Here is a 17,322-nt window from a genome sequence, read left to right as displayed (position 1 = left end):
AGTAACAAGTGAAATGAAGGGCTGATGCTAACATTAGCATAGGTGGCATACAAGCCCCCCCATACACACACACTTACACACACCAGTCATTGATGACATTGCCACAGAAGGTGTGTCACAGCTTTGTTTTATTGCATTCTAACCCTTGTGGGTCAAAATTCTAAACAGATTCTTGACAAGGTAAAATTTGATCATATTGTTGATATAATTTTATGAGTCCTTTATTTGAATGCAAAGAAACAAAATTAAAAACAAAAAACAAAAGAAAATTATTTTTAGGCCTTAAATGATAGAAAGGCAGTGCACCTTTAATGCTGCATTTCAGATAACAGGTTTACAGAAAGTCGATAAAGGGAAGTTGTAGAACACGTGTTATTTATATGGATTAAGAACTATTACAGGTAATATGACAGGAAACAACAAGTCGTAAGCTTAATATAGATTTTTTTTTTTTTTTTTTTTACATCAGAAATGCACTCTGCTTAGTCCTTTTGCACACTCATGTACAATAGGTGGCGGTATGTAGCTAATGTCACTTGGAATCTGCCGCTTACCTCCAAGAAGAAGAAGAAGACGACGACGACGACGAAGAAGAAGAAGACTGAATCGTGTTTTTTTTTTTGTTTACATCTGATTTTTTCCCCCCAATTTTTTTGCTCCATGCGGCTCCAGAGCGAAGGACAACAGGTTATTATTATTTTTCCTTAAATCCTTAATTGCATTTAGAGAGAAAAGTGAGCTTTGCTTTTTAATTATAGCAACAGCGACAGGAGGATAACCCTGTGTGCTAAATTAGCATAACCTATTTGCTTTCTGACCTTTACTTTTTTTGTTGTTGTTGTTGTTTAAACCCATCTTATTAATTCAGTTACTGGTTTCTGTGTGTAACAGGACGAACTCCGGAGAAACGATGATGCAGGACGGTGGGTCTGAGATCATCCCTGCGTGTTTCATGTCCACTCATGAAGGTTTCTGTGGAAGCATCAAAACGTTTGTCAGAGACTTTGTGGTGACTGAGATTGACGTCACAGGACAGCAGGTCAGTGCAGCATCTCCACAAACCTCAAAAAGCTTCACTGACAGGGCCAGAGAACCAGGATGGAAGCAGGACGATCAGTGTCCTCAGGACGACACCCCGGCCAGACTGGGAAGTCTCGATCTGAGTGTCGTTTTAGGTCAGTCGGTCAACGAGGAGCTCGAGCAGTTCGCCGGGACTCTCAAAGGTGAAAACGACGAGGCCGAAAAGCTCAGCAAACTGGAGTTTTCTCTGGGCTTTTTCCCTGACAAACACCAGAGAGCGAATGTCCACCGTGCAATCAGGCAGCGCTTCCCCTTTCTCATGACGGTGACAGCTCAGCCTGAGATCAGGGTGAGAGAAGATCCGGATTACAGAGAGCTGTCCCAGTTGGTCACCCATGATGAAGCAGAGGACTTTTTCAGGTTCATAGATGCCAAAGCTCAAGGTTCTTCGTTTGCATTTCGACCTGATGATGATAAGGAGCACCGGACGGCTGTTCACCACTTCATCAGCAGGAGGTTTGGTAAGCTGGTGGAGACCAAAAGCTTCGTGGATCAGGGCGTGACACAGATTTCAGTGAGGCTGAGACAGCGAGGGAGGCCGAAGAAAAGGACCATGGACGACCAGAAGGAGGAAGATATTTACACCGGTAAGTATTACCTTTATCGGTCACTTTGTGAGCCTTTTTCATCTTCATAATTTTGCACATTAGAAGGGGAAAAAAAATTAGATCCAACTCATTTAATTATCTGAATAAAAACTCCAGGTGCTTTTGAAGAGTCAACAGAGTCAATGGAACATAGAGGTAAAGCTAGTTCATTCCACAGTCTAGGTAGGGTTGATACAGTTAGATCTTACCCTTGTGAAGCGCCTTGGGGCAACTTGCATTGTGATTTGGTGCTGCATAAATAAATCAAATTGAATTGGTGTGCACCTGGTTTTTAAACAAATTCAAATATTTCTAATCTGGAGACCTGAGAGCTGAGACAAACGTTACGGTTTATAACTAGTCCTTCTACAAAATAGCTGACTGATTAATCCATTATTTTAGTCAGAAATTAGTGAAAATTGTTGATCAGTATTTTCCGTAGCCCGAGATGATGCCTTCAAATTCTTGTTTTGTTCACAACCGAATGATGTTCAGTTTACTGCCAGAGAGGAGCAAGGAAACTAGTAAAATAACCAAAAAGTATTCATGTTTGTCCAAGTGAAATCAAAGAATTTGGATATTTAAAAAAGACTCAAAATAGTTGTCAGTTAATTTAATAGCTGATTGATTAGTCATCTACTGGACATCAATGTAGGGCAACCCTCACATGGGGGGGGGGGTAAGATGTATGTATGCCACAAATACCTTGGGTTTTTGACAATTTGGTGTCAAGAAATTGCAGGACAATAGTAATGGAAACATGTATGAATTTGGATTTGACTCAAAAAAGTGATGGTCAAAGTTGGCGCCCTCTGAAAACACAAGCGGATAGTGAGATGAACTTATATCCCAAATGCATTGGGACGGTTAAGATTTGGTGTTGAGAAATCGCACATTGAAGGCCAGGGACACACATGCGTTAGCTCTTCCACCACAGTGGTGGGAGCTAATATATTGAATTACTGACCTGACACTGAAAGGCATCTTTCATTTTTATTTCCTGAAAAAATGCTCAAATGGAACAAATGGAAGATTGAGATTTCTGAATAATTTAAGCCCAGATTTTGCTCTCTAGTCTCAGTGTTTATTGAGATACACTAAAAGGTCAAAGTGGGCATTGCCATTTTTAGGAAAACTCTTTAGTAGGACTGAGTAAAAAAGCTATGCTCTCATACATAAATGGGTACTGGGATCTGAGTAGTGGTTGAGTTTTGTTGTTTTTGGCCGTTACCATGGCAACACTTCAATTTGTGTCAGAGTGTTCCATTGCAGCCTCAAGAAAATTGTATTGCAACTAAAATTACGCTAAAATTAAGACCACACAGTCAGAGGTTTCTGAGATATGAAACAACATCCATCCATGGATGGACTGATGGGTGTTACGTTTCATGGGGTGGGGTGGTATGAAATTTCAAACCAGATTTCCCCAAATCAAGACAAAACTGAAATGCCATATATGCATCCTCCATTTCAGCTTTCACTCTGTGTAAAGAGAACTTGGAGACTCTGGAGGCCATCACCTACATGGCTGCAGCGCTTGGTGTCCTACCATCAGATTTCACATATGCTGGCATCAAGGATAAGAGAGCGATCACCTACCAATCCATGGTGGTCAAGAAGGTCTCACCTCAACGGTAGTCACTGAGATCATTAGGCTCTGGTTGACTTTGCAGGGACAGAAGAAACTAATGTGTTCAAGAAGTGTAACTTTAATTTATATTCACTACTATTTGTTGATGATTGCGTCGTCAGGTTAAAACAGAAGACGGCCGAGTTTGAGAAGCGAGGGATGCACCTATCCCAGGTCCGCTCTGTCAGAGAGCCGCTCCGACTTGGACATCTGCAGGGGAACCACTTTGACCTGGTGGTCCGTGACCTGAGACCACATGGAGTCAGTGATACGTCGCGTTCTGGTGCAGAGCAGCAGTCTCATGTGGCAGCACTGGTCGAGGAAGCAGCTGAGAACGTCAAGGTACGGTTAGCATTTCAGCGGTTGTCTTTGTAAAGTATTTGAGGTGTTTTCCAGCAAAATGTACACGCTGTATTCTTGCAGGCCAGAGGGTTTGTCAACTACTACGGACTGCAGAGGTTTGGGAGCGGGCAGAGCATTCAGTCTGACAGCATAGGTCTAGCTCTGCTCAAAGAGGACATGGTAAGTGCCACAAATGTGTCATGTTGGTGACAATATGCCACATTTTTACCAGGATGTAGAAGTGTGTTGATGTATTTCATACCTATATTAGCTAACCATAACCTAACAATTAGGATAAACTTTAGATAAAACCTATAACATATTATATCTGAGCTTTTGTTTATATAGTTACACTGCTACAATTATAGCTTAGCCTATTAGCTATTTATTATCTAATAACCTGCCTCACCCTCATTCACCTTGTGTGTGTGTGTGTGTGTGTGTGTGTGTGTGTATATATATATATATATATATATATATATATATATATATATATATATATATATATATATATATATATATATATATATATATATATATATATATGCCTGTTTAATGTTTTAAGTGGTTACCAGGCCTACTACTATTTACGTTAGCTACATATATGTTCGTTAGCTTACCTGGAACTTATCCCTCTCCGTCATGTTAGTTATAGGCTAACCTGCTCTACATGTTGCTGCAGCCACGAGCCTCGAGCTCTCTTTAACCAGGAATATTCCACCTTTATATCCTTTCACTAAGGTACTTACATCATGTCTACATATACATTTCAACACGCTTTACTTTTTCTTGTTGCCCCTTTTTTAATATTATTATACTTATGGAAATACTGGAGGAGTAATACCTACTCCTGTATATTATATAGTACCATATTTATGGTATATGTTATTTATTACCCTTAATATTTAAATATAGTTATATATATGATGTCTTATCTTTCTTATGTCTTATTTATTATTATATACACTTTTTTCTTGAGCTGCTTGGGTGGGTAGGGAGAGTTTCCATGGGATAAAAAAGCTTTTCAACCTACCATCCCTGGTTCTCAAGACCAGGCACCTAAGTGGCTCTACTCTACTCTTTTCTACTCTTCTATTTTACTCTTCCTTTTTAGATATTTAGATCCTTATACTAGCATAGTTCCACCGTAGAACTGGAATATAATATATCAGATATACCTTACTGAATTTTCATGATGTATGTTCTCGTCAGGTGAATGCTGTGCGGCTCTTCTTCACTCCAGAGGAAGGCGATGATCCTCACAGCCAAGCGAAGAGACACTTCCTCCAAACAGGTGTTATTTTGGCAGACCTTGACTTTGGGTTTCGGAGATGAAAGTTTTCCGAAAACTACCAGATTTATGAAAGGGAAGCGTATCGCCGGACAAAGCTACGTTGAAATGGCAGATAATTGAAGAGTATAGAAGGAGGCAGGGCATTAACCTTAAAGTTTGTCAAATCTCAGCCACATGGGGTGTGCAACCAGCCCAAATAAATGAGTAGGGTTGCGTCAGGAAGGGCATCTGGTGTAAAACAAGCCAAATACAGATGCAGAGTACAAATCGAATCTCCATACCAGATTGGTCGAGGCCTCAGCTAACAACGACCGCCACTGGCGCCTTGCCCAACACAGTGCCAGCGGAAGTTAATAATAATAATAATACATTTTATTTGTATTGCACCTTACATTTCAAAGAAATCTCAAAGTGCTACAGCAAGGATTTAAAAACAGATTTCAAAAACAGATTTTGTAGAAACCATTTCAAATGATAAGATATCTAAAAGGCCTTTTGAAATAACAATGTCTTTAGGCCTTTTTTAAAGGCCTCCACACTTTGTGGGGCCCTCATGGTCTCTGGGAGGGAGTTCCAGAGCCGAGGGGCCACTGCCTGGAAGGCCCTGTCTCCCATGGTGGAGAGTCTGGTCCTGGGTTGGTGAAGGCAGTGTCAGGAGGTGGTGGAGCGGAGAGATCTTGAGGTGGTGTGTGGGGTGAGGAGTTCACTGAGGTAGGCAGGGGCAGTTCCGTGCATGCACCGATAAGTCAGGAGGCAGAGTTTGTACTCTATTCTGTATTTGATGGGCAGCCAGTGGAGGGATCTGAGGACAGGGGTGATGTGGTCAAACTTGTGCCTCCTCGTCAGGACCCGGGCAGCACAGTTCTGGATGTGCTGCAGCTTTTGCAGGTTTTTACCAGGGGTCCCGACGAGGAGGGCATTGCAATAGTCCAACCTGGAGGAGACAAAAGCATGGACCAACCTCTTAGCATCCGGTTGGGAAAGGGAGGGGTGGAGTTTGACTATGTTTTTAAGGTGATGGAAGGAGACTTTGCATAGGTGGCGGATGTGGGTGTCAAAGGTGAGATGTGGGACAGGTGAATGTTGTGGCAGAGAATGGGAATACTGGTGAGGGAGGAGGACTGGGTTTGATGTGGGGTACCGATGAGGATGGCTTGAGTTTTGTCAGTGTTTAGTTTAAGAAAGTTATCAGTCATCCATGCCTCTATCTCCTCCAGGCAAGCCTGAAAGGTAGACGGCAGAGCTGAGGGGAGTGTGGAGTCCATTTTGATGTATAACTGTGTGTCGTCTGCGTAGCAATGAAATTAAATCTTGTGTTTACGGATGATTTGACCAAGGGGGAGCATGTAGATTGTAAAAAGGGTTGGACCAAGGACGGACCCTTGTGGCACTCCACAGCTGACAGTATGGGTTTTGGATTTGGATTGTCCGAGTGTAACACATTCTGTCCTGTTCGTGAAATATGAGCGAAACCAGTTGAGAGTTGTGCCAGTGAGTCCTATTTCAGTGTTGAGGCGGTGGAGCAGGATGGTGTGGTCAATGGTGTCAAAAGTGGCTGATAGATCCAGTAGGAGGAGGAGAGATGGTGAGCCCTGGTCCGCAGTCATGAGAAGGTCGTTCATGATGCGGACCAGGGCTGTTTCTGTGCTATGTGCTGAGCGGAAACCAGACTGAAATATTTCATATAGGTTATGTGTGTGGAGGTGATCATGGAGTTGAACTAATACGACTTTTTCCAGGACTTTGGAAAGGAACGGCAGGTTTGAGACAGGGCGGTAATGAGCCAGGATTTTCGGGTCGAGTGAGGGTTTTTTGAGATGAGGGCGAATAATGGCTGATTTGAGAGCTGGAGGAACCTGACCGGATTTGAGTGACTGGTTAATAATTTATTTGATTGGAGGACTAATAGCTGTAATGTTTGACTTTAGTAGTGGTGTAGGGAGAGGATCCAATGAACAAGTAGATGTTTTCATGCATTTTATGATCCTCTCTACCTCTGTCAGATTGGTGTCCATGAAATCTGAAAAAGTGTGGAGTGGGTTGGAGATACTGAGTTTGTAGTGAGATGGTGTTGTAGCAGGGAGATGAGACCGAATTGTGGCTACCTTTGTTGTGAAAAAGTCCAAAAACCTGTTACACTGATCTGTGCTGGTATCGGTGTCGGAGTGTGTGGGAGGTTTGAGGAGAGAGTTGATTGATGAAAATAACTGTTTTGTACCCGTACAGTTTGAAATTTTATGAGAGAAGTATTGGGACCTGGCTGTGGCGAGTGCTATAGAGTATTGTTTCTGGTGTTCACGGTAAGCCTGTTTGTGTACGTCTAAGCCACTGGAGATGTATCTGCGCTCCAGGGCGCGACCAGCAGTTTTCATTTTTCGGAGCTCTGTTGTGTACCAAGGAGCTGACCTGGAAAAACTTACTGTTCTTGTTTTGATTGGTGCATGTAACTCGAGGATGTTGTGAAGACTAGAGTTGTAGTGCTGAATGGATTCATTAACTGATGTGAACTGTGTGACTTGTGAAATTTTCTGTATGTCCTGGTTGAAGAGAATGGTGTCAATTGCTTTTAAGTTTCTGAACCAGATTTGACGTTTTGTTTGGAGGTATGTTTCTGCTAATGGCAGTTCCAGGGAGACGGCCTTATGGTCAGACACGCCCAGGTCGTACAGCTTTATGTTTTTAATGGGAGCATTGTCTGTTATGACCAAATCAAAAGTGTGGCCTTTTGTGTGTGTGGGAACTGTTATATGTTGAGTGAGGTGAAGGCAGTCCAGGAGATCTAGGAGCTCTGCAGCTGGGCGGTTTGTGGGGGAGTCGACATGAACGTTGAAATCTCCCAGTATAAGTGTACTATTGGAGGTTGCACAGAGTGATGTTAGTAGGTCTTGAAGTTCAGCAGTGAATCCAGGGTGTGGTTTTGGGGGGCGGTAGATGAGGAGAATTTTTGTTGTTTCTTTTTGTGGTCTACATTTCAATAACAAGCACTCAAATGTGATGAGCTCTGGCAGTGGGAGAGGTGTTATAATAAGATCTTTATGGTAAATGACAGCAAGACCCCCACCCCAGCCTGTGGACCTGGCCCTTTCCAGGTATGTGTATCCTGGGGGACATGCTTCATTTAGTGCCAGATATGAGTCTGATTTGTGCCAGGTTTCTGTAAGGCACATCATATGTATTTGTTTTTCGAGAATATGTTCTAATATTAGGTTGGTTTTATTTGTGAGTGATTGGGAATTGAAGAGTGTTATTCTTATCTTGGAGATGTTCTTGCATCTTGGCAAAGTCCGGAGCAGGCGGAAATCCACTCCGCGTTTTCCCTGTTTCCCTTTATTTGTCATTGTGCTGGTCGTGTTGTGATGACGTCGTTGCCAATGACGCGTTGAATGTGAGCCGCGGAGATGCAGTCGGTGAAGAGGTCGTGGTGCGGGCTGGCTACTGGAATATTCCTCATGTCTCTTAGATGTGGGTGATTTGTAGCCGGATTGAAGATGATGGTGGTGGAGCCTCCTTTCCTCGGTGTTCAGCAGAGCCGTCTGGGCGGGATGTGCAGGCCCGGCGTGTGAGTGCAGCGGGGCTAGTGTGCATGGTCTGCCCCAGGTAGAGGCGTCGCTCCCAGACCCCAGTGGCTTCGTCTCGCTGATCGCCTCACCCGTCCTGGACACCAGAGCAGCGCTCACAGGAAGGACAGAGGAATGGAGCTGAGGTTGATGCAGTGCTGAGTAGGATGAACAAAGTGAGAATACCTGTAGGTTATTGTGGTTGCTCCTGTTAGCGGTGGTGTTGGCATGGCTGACCGGGACACTGGTGGATGGCCCCGGATAACAGGAGGCAGATGGCAATGATAAATCCGATGGTTTGTTGTGGTTTTAGAGCAATTTTGATCTGTGTTGAGAACCGGCCGTAGAGACGAGGAAAGATGAAAGTGGTAGCCAGGGTGAACTTGACGAATCCGAAATGTTTGTTTGCTTGGATTGCCATTTGCATGTTGAAAGATGGCAATATTTTTCCGTGAGAGTAATAATTAATCAGTTTTCGACAGGGGTAGGAGTAGACAAAATTACTCATGAGAAGTATATGAATGAAGAGGCTGCAGCTGCCCCTGCCGTACCTGGTGCCGCCATCTTGAGTCTTGGCTTGCCCTCTGATCCTGAGTTGGGCTACTGCTGGGTGAAGAAGATCAGGAAACCGTGTCCAGAGACAGCGGGAGAAGAGGAAAACTAGAAGGGTGGAAGTGAGAGCCGGGACTTTGAATGTTGGCAGTGTAACTGGTAAAGGGAGAGAGTGGTCTGATATGATGGAGAGGAGAAAGGTAGACATATTGTGTGTGCAAGAGACCAAGTGGAAGGGAAGTAAGAGCAGGAGCATAGGCAGGGGGTTTAAGTTGTTGTATCATGGTAAGGGTAGGAAGATAAATGGTGTTGGGGTCATTGTAAAGGGTATGTTAAGTATGTGTTGGAGTTTGAGTGTCTGACAGGGTGATGAGTGTGAAGTTGGAAATGGAGGAGGTAATGATGAATATCATCAGTGCATATGCCCCACAGGTAGTTTGTGAGATGAAGGAGAAAGAAGCTTTCTTGAATGAGTTCAGGCCTGCAAAACCTCCGTCTGTAAACAGATTTCTATCAAAATGTGTTTCCGTGTTCTGTTTATTCCACCATATAAAACTACAGAGTTCTCCCCAGACAGTGGAATAATGGCACTGCTGCATCATCTTGCAATGTTTTAGCACGAGACGTGGTGGGAATCTGACCGCGCGCAAACCTGTTTTTGCAGGGAAATTTCACATAAACAACATCAACTCTTTGTTATCCAGTTTACATCCAGACGACACAAACCATGAGAAAATGCTGGCGTTACACAAGGCCAGATAATCAGAGGATGATCTCTGCATTTTTTTTGTTTCATCTTGGCTGTGATCACAGCCCTTTTATCTGAGGAGGTCCAGCTAGAAAAACGTCCCAATGTTCGGGGCACTGTGATTCTTGGTCTATCCAGAAAGGGGGCACAATGGCGCCAAGCGCCTTGGAGGCCAAGACCGATGCACAACCAACTTGATGGATTCTGTCTGTCGCGGGAACAGATCAGAGACTAACAGGAGAAAGTGTAGCTAGACGGCATAGGATGGTGGTTTGTAGGATGACTTTAGAAGTGAAGAAGAAGAGAGTGAGAGCTTAACAAAGGATCAGACGGTGGAAGCTGAAGGAGGAAGACTGTTGTGTGAAATCCAGTGAGCAGGTGAGAGAGGCACTGGATGGAGGGGAAGCAGTTTTGGACAACTGGCAGAGTACTGCAGATGTGGTGAGGGAGACAGCTAGGAAGGTACTGGGTGTGACATCTTGACAGCGGAAGGAAGACAAGGAGACTTGGTGGTGGAACGAATATGTCCATGAAAGAATGAGGAGAAAGACATTGGCAAAAAAGAATTGGGATAGTCAGAGAGATGAAGAAAGTAAACAGGAATATAAGGAAATGTGTCGTGAGTTGATAAAAGAAGTGGCAAAAGCTAAGGAAAAGGCATATAGTGAACTGTACAAGAAGTTGAATAGTAAGGAAGGAGAAAAGGACTTGTACTGACTGGCCTGACAAAGGGACCGTGCTGGAAAGGATGTGCAGCAGGTTGGGATGGTAAAAGATGCAGATGGTAATGTGCGGACAAGCGAGGAGAGTGTGTTGAGAAGGTGGAGGGAATATTTTGAGGAGCTGATGAATGAAGAAAATGAGTGAGAGAAAAGGCTGGATGATGTGGAGAGAGTAAATCAGGAAGTGTAGGAGATTAGTAAACATGATGTGAGGGCAGGTATGGAGAGGATGAAGAGTGGAAAGACAGTTTGTGCAGATGACATTCCAGTGGAGGCATGGAAATGTCTCCACTGGAGATGGCAGTGGAGTTTCTAACTAGATCAGGGGTGGCCAAGTTCGGTCCTCAAAAGCCACATTCCTGACACTCTTAGTTGTCTCCCTGCTCCAACACACCTGAATCCAATGAAAGACTCGTTAGCAGACTTTTAATGAGCCTTTCATTGGATTCAGGTGTGTTGGAGCAGGGAGACAACTAAGAGTGTCAGGAATGTGGCTCACGAGGACCAAACTTGGCCACCCCTGAACTAGATTGTTTAATTAAATCTTGGAAAGTGAGATAGTGCCAGTCCTAACCAATTTGGAGCCCTAGACAACCCCTTTCTGGAAAGACTGGCGAACTCCTTGCCCAGAGTTGCTCTCAGACACCTCTTTAATCTCTCTTAGGCTGGGAATCCTTGACAGGATATTTTAGGCTAAATTAGGAGCTCTTTGAGATGACTTTGAGATGCACTGAGGATACGGGCCCTGATCACGTTTTGGACCTATTCTTGAATCAGAATCTCCTGATTTTGAGTTCCTGCACAATACCAAGTCCAACATCATGTTTTAAATATACCGGGTATATAAAATTTGTTGTTGCACATTAAATAAAACATGCCACATCTAGAAATCCAGTCATTTCTGACCAACTTCCATCTCTCAGTTTCACTTCTTTTTCTTTTTGAATATTCCTCAGATTAAAAAAAAAAACTGTTTCCAAAGAAGCATTTACAAGAACCTTGTTAACGATAACTTCCTGATCACATTTTTTGGACCTATTCTTGAATCAGAATCTCTTGATTTTGAGTTCCTGTGAATACCAAGTCCAGCATCATGTTTTATATATATATATATATATATATATATATATATATATATAATATATATATATATATATATATATAAAATTTGTTGTTGCACATTAAAAAAACATTTAAATGTTTACCAGATTTCTTAATCATTCCTCTAGAGGGCAGCCTTTATCCATATTTGCAAAACTTCAGCCCTTTCAGTTTTTTGAAACTCTAGATTTATATTAGTGTCAAATTGAACCTCATAGAGAACTTTTACTACAATTGAGATTGTCGAAACAGTTAAAATGTCTCAAATCATCAACCTGCTCTACGTTTGTGAGAACACTGCAGAATTTGAAATGAACTGTAAGTGTGTTTTGGCCTTTTTTCATATCTCTGCTTCAGATAATGCCAAGGAGGCTTTGGCGTTGATGCCCATGTATAAGGCGAGGGAGCGGCTGATGCTGCGAGCTCTGAACCGCTACGGTACCGGTCCAGATGGCTGCACACAAGCTTGGCTCAGCCTGCCACACAGCATGCGTGTGTTCTACCCTCACGCCTACTGCAGCAGGTCATCTGCAGGAAAACAGTCGGAAACGTGAAAACTGTTCAGATTTATCAGTCAGAGAAGTGGAAGCCAGCTGACGGATTGTGTTGTTGCTGTTGTTGTTGTCATCAGGGTGTGGAACGAGGGCAGCGGCGCACCGGCTGACCACTCTGGGCCATCGTGTCAGGAAAGGAGACTTGGTGTCCTTGCAGACTAAAGTGGAAGACACTGGAGACTCCAGCTCTGCTCAGGTAAGACAGGACAGAAGGTAGAAACGGGAGCAAGCAGACCCCTCGTTGTGTTCGCTAAATATCCACGCGTTTCCTGTTTATATATTAAACAATTACAGAAAATTGTTTAGGACTGACTGGATTCCAGACTGACATCAATATACAGTAAATGTTAGCATGTGGTCACATTAACGGAGGTAAATTCTAACATATTCTACAAAGGCTGGGTCTCAATTCACGGGCCGCATCCTCCGAAGGCCATGTTCCACGAAGATCTGTCCTTATGTAGATTGTAGATGGGGAGCCCAAAAAGAAGGCTGCATTCGCTTTGAAAATGAGGACAGCCTGGTCGCGTCACTGAGATGCAGACGGTCAGTGATGCAGTCTTACAAGGATGCAGCCCCTGAGTGGGACAGCCAAAGTCGCAGATAACCGTGACAGATCAGTGTGTTGAGATCACAGTCGACCATGATTGTGATCGCAGATGTTGTTGATGTAATGCACCAGACTTGTACCACATGACGTACAAAAAAAAACAACAGTAACAGTTCCCGTAAGAAATACATTAGCACGACCTTTGTGCTTCTGGAAAAAATCCTGACGGTGTCACATACAACATTAGGGGCTCCAGGAAAATGTGAGGGATACCAAAGTTGTGATTTTTTTTGGGGGGGGGGGATAAATTTTTGAAACATTTTGAAAATTCTGCCACTGCCAATAAAACTAAGCAATGGCGCAGTGACGGAATATCACCGACTGCAGTTCATCACAAACTCCCTTTCTGGATCCTCTGGGGTTTTCTGGGGTAAAAGGACAAGGTTTCATATAGTCACCTTGGAGTATGCACATCTCCGTGAATGTGAGAACACGGCTTTATGCGTAACTGAATAATGCAAATACACTCAACAAAATATAAACGCAACACTTTTGGTTTTGCTCCATTTTGTATGAGATGAACTCAAAGATCTAAAACTTTTTCCACATACACAATATCACCATTTCCCTCAAATATTGTTCCAAACCAGTCTAAATCTGTGATAGTGAGCACTTCTCCTTTGCTGAGATAATCCATCCCACCTCACAGGTGTGCCATATCAAGATGCTGATTAGACACCATGATTAGTGCACAGGTGTGCCTTAGACTGCCCACAATAAAAGGCCACTCTGAAAGGTGCAGTTTTATCACACAGCACAATGCCACAGATGTCACAAGATTTGAGGGAGCGTGCAGTTGGCATGCTGACAACAGGAATGTCAACCAGAGCTGTTGCTCGTGTATTGAATGTTCATTTCTCTACCATAAGCAGTCTCCAAAGGCGTTTCAGAGAATTTGGCAGTACATCCAACCAGCCTCACAACCACAGACCACGTGTAACCACACCAGCCCAAGACCTCCACATCCAGCATGTTCACCTCCAAGATCGTCTGAGACCAGCCACTCGGACAGCTGCTGAAACAATCGGTTTGCATAACCAAAGAATTTCTGCACAAACTGTCAGAAACCGTCTCAGGGAAGCTCATCTGCATGCTCGTCGTCCTCATCGGGGTCTCGAACCTGACTCCAGTTCGTCGTGTACCAACTTGAGTGGGCAAATGCTCACATTCGCTGGCGTTTGGCACGTTGGAGAGGTGTTCTCTTCATGGATGAATCCCGTTCACACTGTTCAGGGCAGATGGCAGACAGCGTGTGTGGCGTCGTGTGGGGTGAGCGGTTTTCTGATGTCAATGTTGTGGATCGAGTGGCCCATGGTGGCGGTGGGGTTATGGTATGGGCAGGAGTCTGTTATGGACGAAGACACAGGTGCATTTTATTGATGGCATTTTGAATGCACAGAGATACCGTGAGGAGATCCTGAGGCCCATTGTTGTGCCATACATCCAAGAACATCAACCTCATGTTGCAGCAGGATAATGCACGGCCCCATGTTGCAAGGATCTGTACACAATTCTTGGAGCTGAAAATGTCCCAGTTCTTGCATGGCGGAATACTCACCGGACATGTCACCCATTGAGCATGTTTGGGATGCTCTGGACCCGGGTATACGACAGCGTGTACCAGTTCCTGCCAATACCAGCAACTTCACACAGCCATTGAAGAGGAGTGGACCAAACATTCACAATTGACAACCTGATCAACTCTATGCGAAGGAGATGTGTTGCACTGCATGAGGCAAATGGTGGTCACACTGGTATCCCCCCCCAATAAAACAAAACTGCACCTTTCAGAGTGGCCTTTTATTGTGGGCAGTCTAAGGCACAACCTGTGCACTAATCATGGGTCTAATCAGCATCTTGATATGGCACACCTGTGAGCTGGGATGGATTATCAGCAAAGGAGAAGTGCTCACTATCACAGATTAGACTGGTTTGTGAACAATATTGAGGGAAATGGTGATATTGTGTATGTGGAAAAAGTTTTAGTTCTTTGAGTTCATCTCATACAAAATGGGAGCAAAACCAAAAGTGTTGCGTTTTATATTTTTGTTGAGTGTAGTTAGGATCAGCCAGAGTTAACGCCCATACATACGCTAATGCTAATTGCAGCTAAGGTATTCTTTAAAGCAGGACACCTCGCCATCATTTGCAAATAAACTTGAGTGTCACTGATGTTTCCTGTCTGTTCTTTGAAAGATCCATGTGGTGACTGACCAAGAGGAGCGAGAGGGCGGTGTACAACCTGAGACAAGTAGGGAACGCGTCTATCCCCCACCACAACACACACACACACACACACACACACACACACACACACACTTTCATTTTAAATATCACGCTTCCTGACAGATTTACACGAGAATCATTTTTAAAGTTTGACCTCTATGTAATTCTTCATTGACCCCTACCTGGCTACAGCTACCACCCTGGGATGGCTATCATACATTTTTGTGTAGGTCATGGTACACTGAGGCTGGTTTCTAAGTGTTGTCTTTTTTTTTTTCCTCTTAAGTGGCACCAAAAACCTGCTTGGCCCATGGACTACAAGATTCAAGGATCTCTTAAACTTAATCTTATCAACTTAAACATCTTTTTTTTGTTGTTGTTATATTTTTTTGATTATATGTAATAAAGTAAGAATTAAACTTTTTTCATGGCTTGTTCAGAGGTAAGTGTGGAGTAAGCCAGACCGGTCTTTAGTTCGAGGTGTGTGCCATAGGTGGCGGAAACAAATTTCACCTGGCGGGTGGGGCAGAATAAAGTAGCGCGACACACTGCTATACGTCACCCAACAGTGATGCCAGCAGGATGGGCCTGTATAGGATTTAGTTTATTTTTGTGACATCAAATCATTTAAGATCAGCATTTATTTTGTTTGGGTTTTTTTGTAAATTTGATTAAGAAATTTGAAGAAAAAACAAAGCTCAGTGTGTCTGTCACTTACAACGTCTGTATCGTTTTGTTTTTTTTCCAGGTGTGCTACCGATGCCAGGAAATACTGTGGCGTATCCAGAAAACGTCATGGGGGCATGGTATCGAGACAGACTGGCCAGAGATGGACTGGGCAACTGTCGTTTTAGAGTCGGCAATCTAAAACTTAACCTGCCTGGCTGCTACCGCCCCCCTGCTGGCATTCCCAAGGAGGCCTCCGTAACAGCTACGGATGGGCGGCGATGTAGAAGAGCGACAAGGTGGAGCAACGGAAAACCGACAGCAGAGATGCAACATTACAGTCGAACAGGACTCGGATGCACATTCGCCTCACTCTCATTTTAAACTTTGACCTGGACTCTTCCTGCTACGCCACCATCTGCCTCAGAGAGATTATGAAATGTGACCCCTAGAGGACAGGAGGCCACATGGTCAAAAACTCCAGAGGAGCAAACATTGTTTTTGTTTTGTTTTTTAATTAGTGTTACATTAGTTATGTTTTATTATCTACTTGACAGTTTTGTATGATGTTTTGCAACATGGATGAATTTTTAATATTTGTTAGTGTAATGCCCATATAGATCCACTAGGTGGAGACAACACATAAGGATATGAAATATTTCACAGGTTAAACTTCATCATTTTAGTGTTAATATTTAACTTGCAGTTGAATAAGTTGGTGCAATAATTTAATTGCTTATCTTGAGAAAAAAGCTGTACCATATTAGAAAATGTAATTTTATTTTACCTGTTTATGCCACACTTCTAATGTGAAACTAAATGCATCCTGCCAGTTTATACGATCCAGTCAAGGAAAGAGATGAAGTTGTATTCCAGTGAGAATGGCATTTTGAGAAGCAGTATAAAATATAATGAAGTATAAAATCCCAGTGTAATTACATCATATAGCTGCTGCTGTGGAGTAACATCCAGTCTTTATTAACGTGAGCCAATGCCGCCTTCTGTTGCTAAGTTATGGAATTTTGATGAGAATATTTAGACAGCAGTGAAGAGAGAAAAAAAAAACCCCTCATGAACAGTACGCACAACTGCGCGTTGTGAGAACTGACTGTATGGACACGCAACCTGTCATCAAGCCACAGTAACATCTGATGAAGTCTGCCTATGAGCTAAAGTTTTTTTTGCAGCCGTTTTTCCTGAAGTGTTCCTTGTCTGTGAGATCGGCGTTCGGTGTGACCAGCGATGGCTTCGCTGCACACCTCTACCAGATAATGGGTAGACAGGAGCTGCACGAGTGTGTTAGAGGTGGAGGTGGAATTCCCACCGTTGTTGCTACTGGGTGTGCACACACCCATATCTTATTGTCTCTGCTCCCTGCCAGCAATACCAGATCTGACCTTCGAAGACGGTGGCCACCTGGGGACTCGGGACTTGGCGGCTCCAGTATTCTCCGGGTTCGGTGGCGGAGGAAATCGTGTGGTTCCGGTTCATCTCAGGACAGACATCTTCTATCCTCGAGCCTGCCCACACGTCACCCTTGTGATTGACTGTCTGTAAAATTTCACATTCCTCTGTGTTGTGCTCATTCACAACAGTAAAGTGTTCATATTTGACTCTTTCATTGTCCGTTCATTTACGCCCCCTGTTGTGGGT

The 17,322-nt window shown here is 43.6% G+C and overlaps 1 protein-coding gene across 1 annotated transcript; it reads left to right on the top strand.

The window, feature by feature from the left end:
• Positions 1-624: 624 nt before the first annotated feature.
• On the top strand, positions 625-16,420 carry LOC117504224 (pseudouridylate synthase 7 homolog-like protein). Its single transcript, XM_034163624.1, is given in 12 exon segments — positions 625-687; positions 892-1,667; positions 3,142-3,301; positions 3,420-3,639; positions 3,721-3,819; positions 4,852-4,933; positions 11,971-12,136; positions 12,245-12,257; positions 12,259-12,363; positions 14,974-15,028; positions 15,752-15,927; positions 15,975-16,420. Coding segments are annotated over 11 exon segments (1,980 nt in total). The 5' UTR covers positions 625-687; positions 892-910; the 3' UTR covers positions 16,122-16,420.
• Positions 16,421-17,322: the final 902 nt, after the last annotated feature.

This window comes from Thalassophryne amazonica, chromosome 22, assembly GCF_902500255.1.
Source record: "Thalassophryne amazonica chromosome 22, fThaAma1.1, whole genome shotgun sequence".
Taxonomy (NCBI): Eukaryota; Metazoa; Chordata; class Actinopteri; order Batrachoidiformes; family Batrachoididae; genus Thalassophryne; species Thalassophryne amazonica.
Note: the sequence above shows the minus strand (reverse complement) of the source record. Positions and strands in the feature narration are given on the sequence as shown.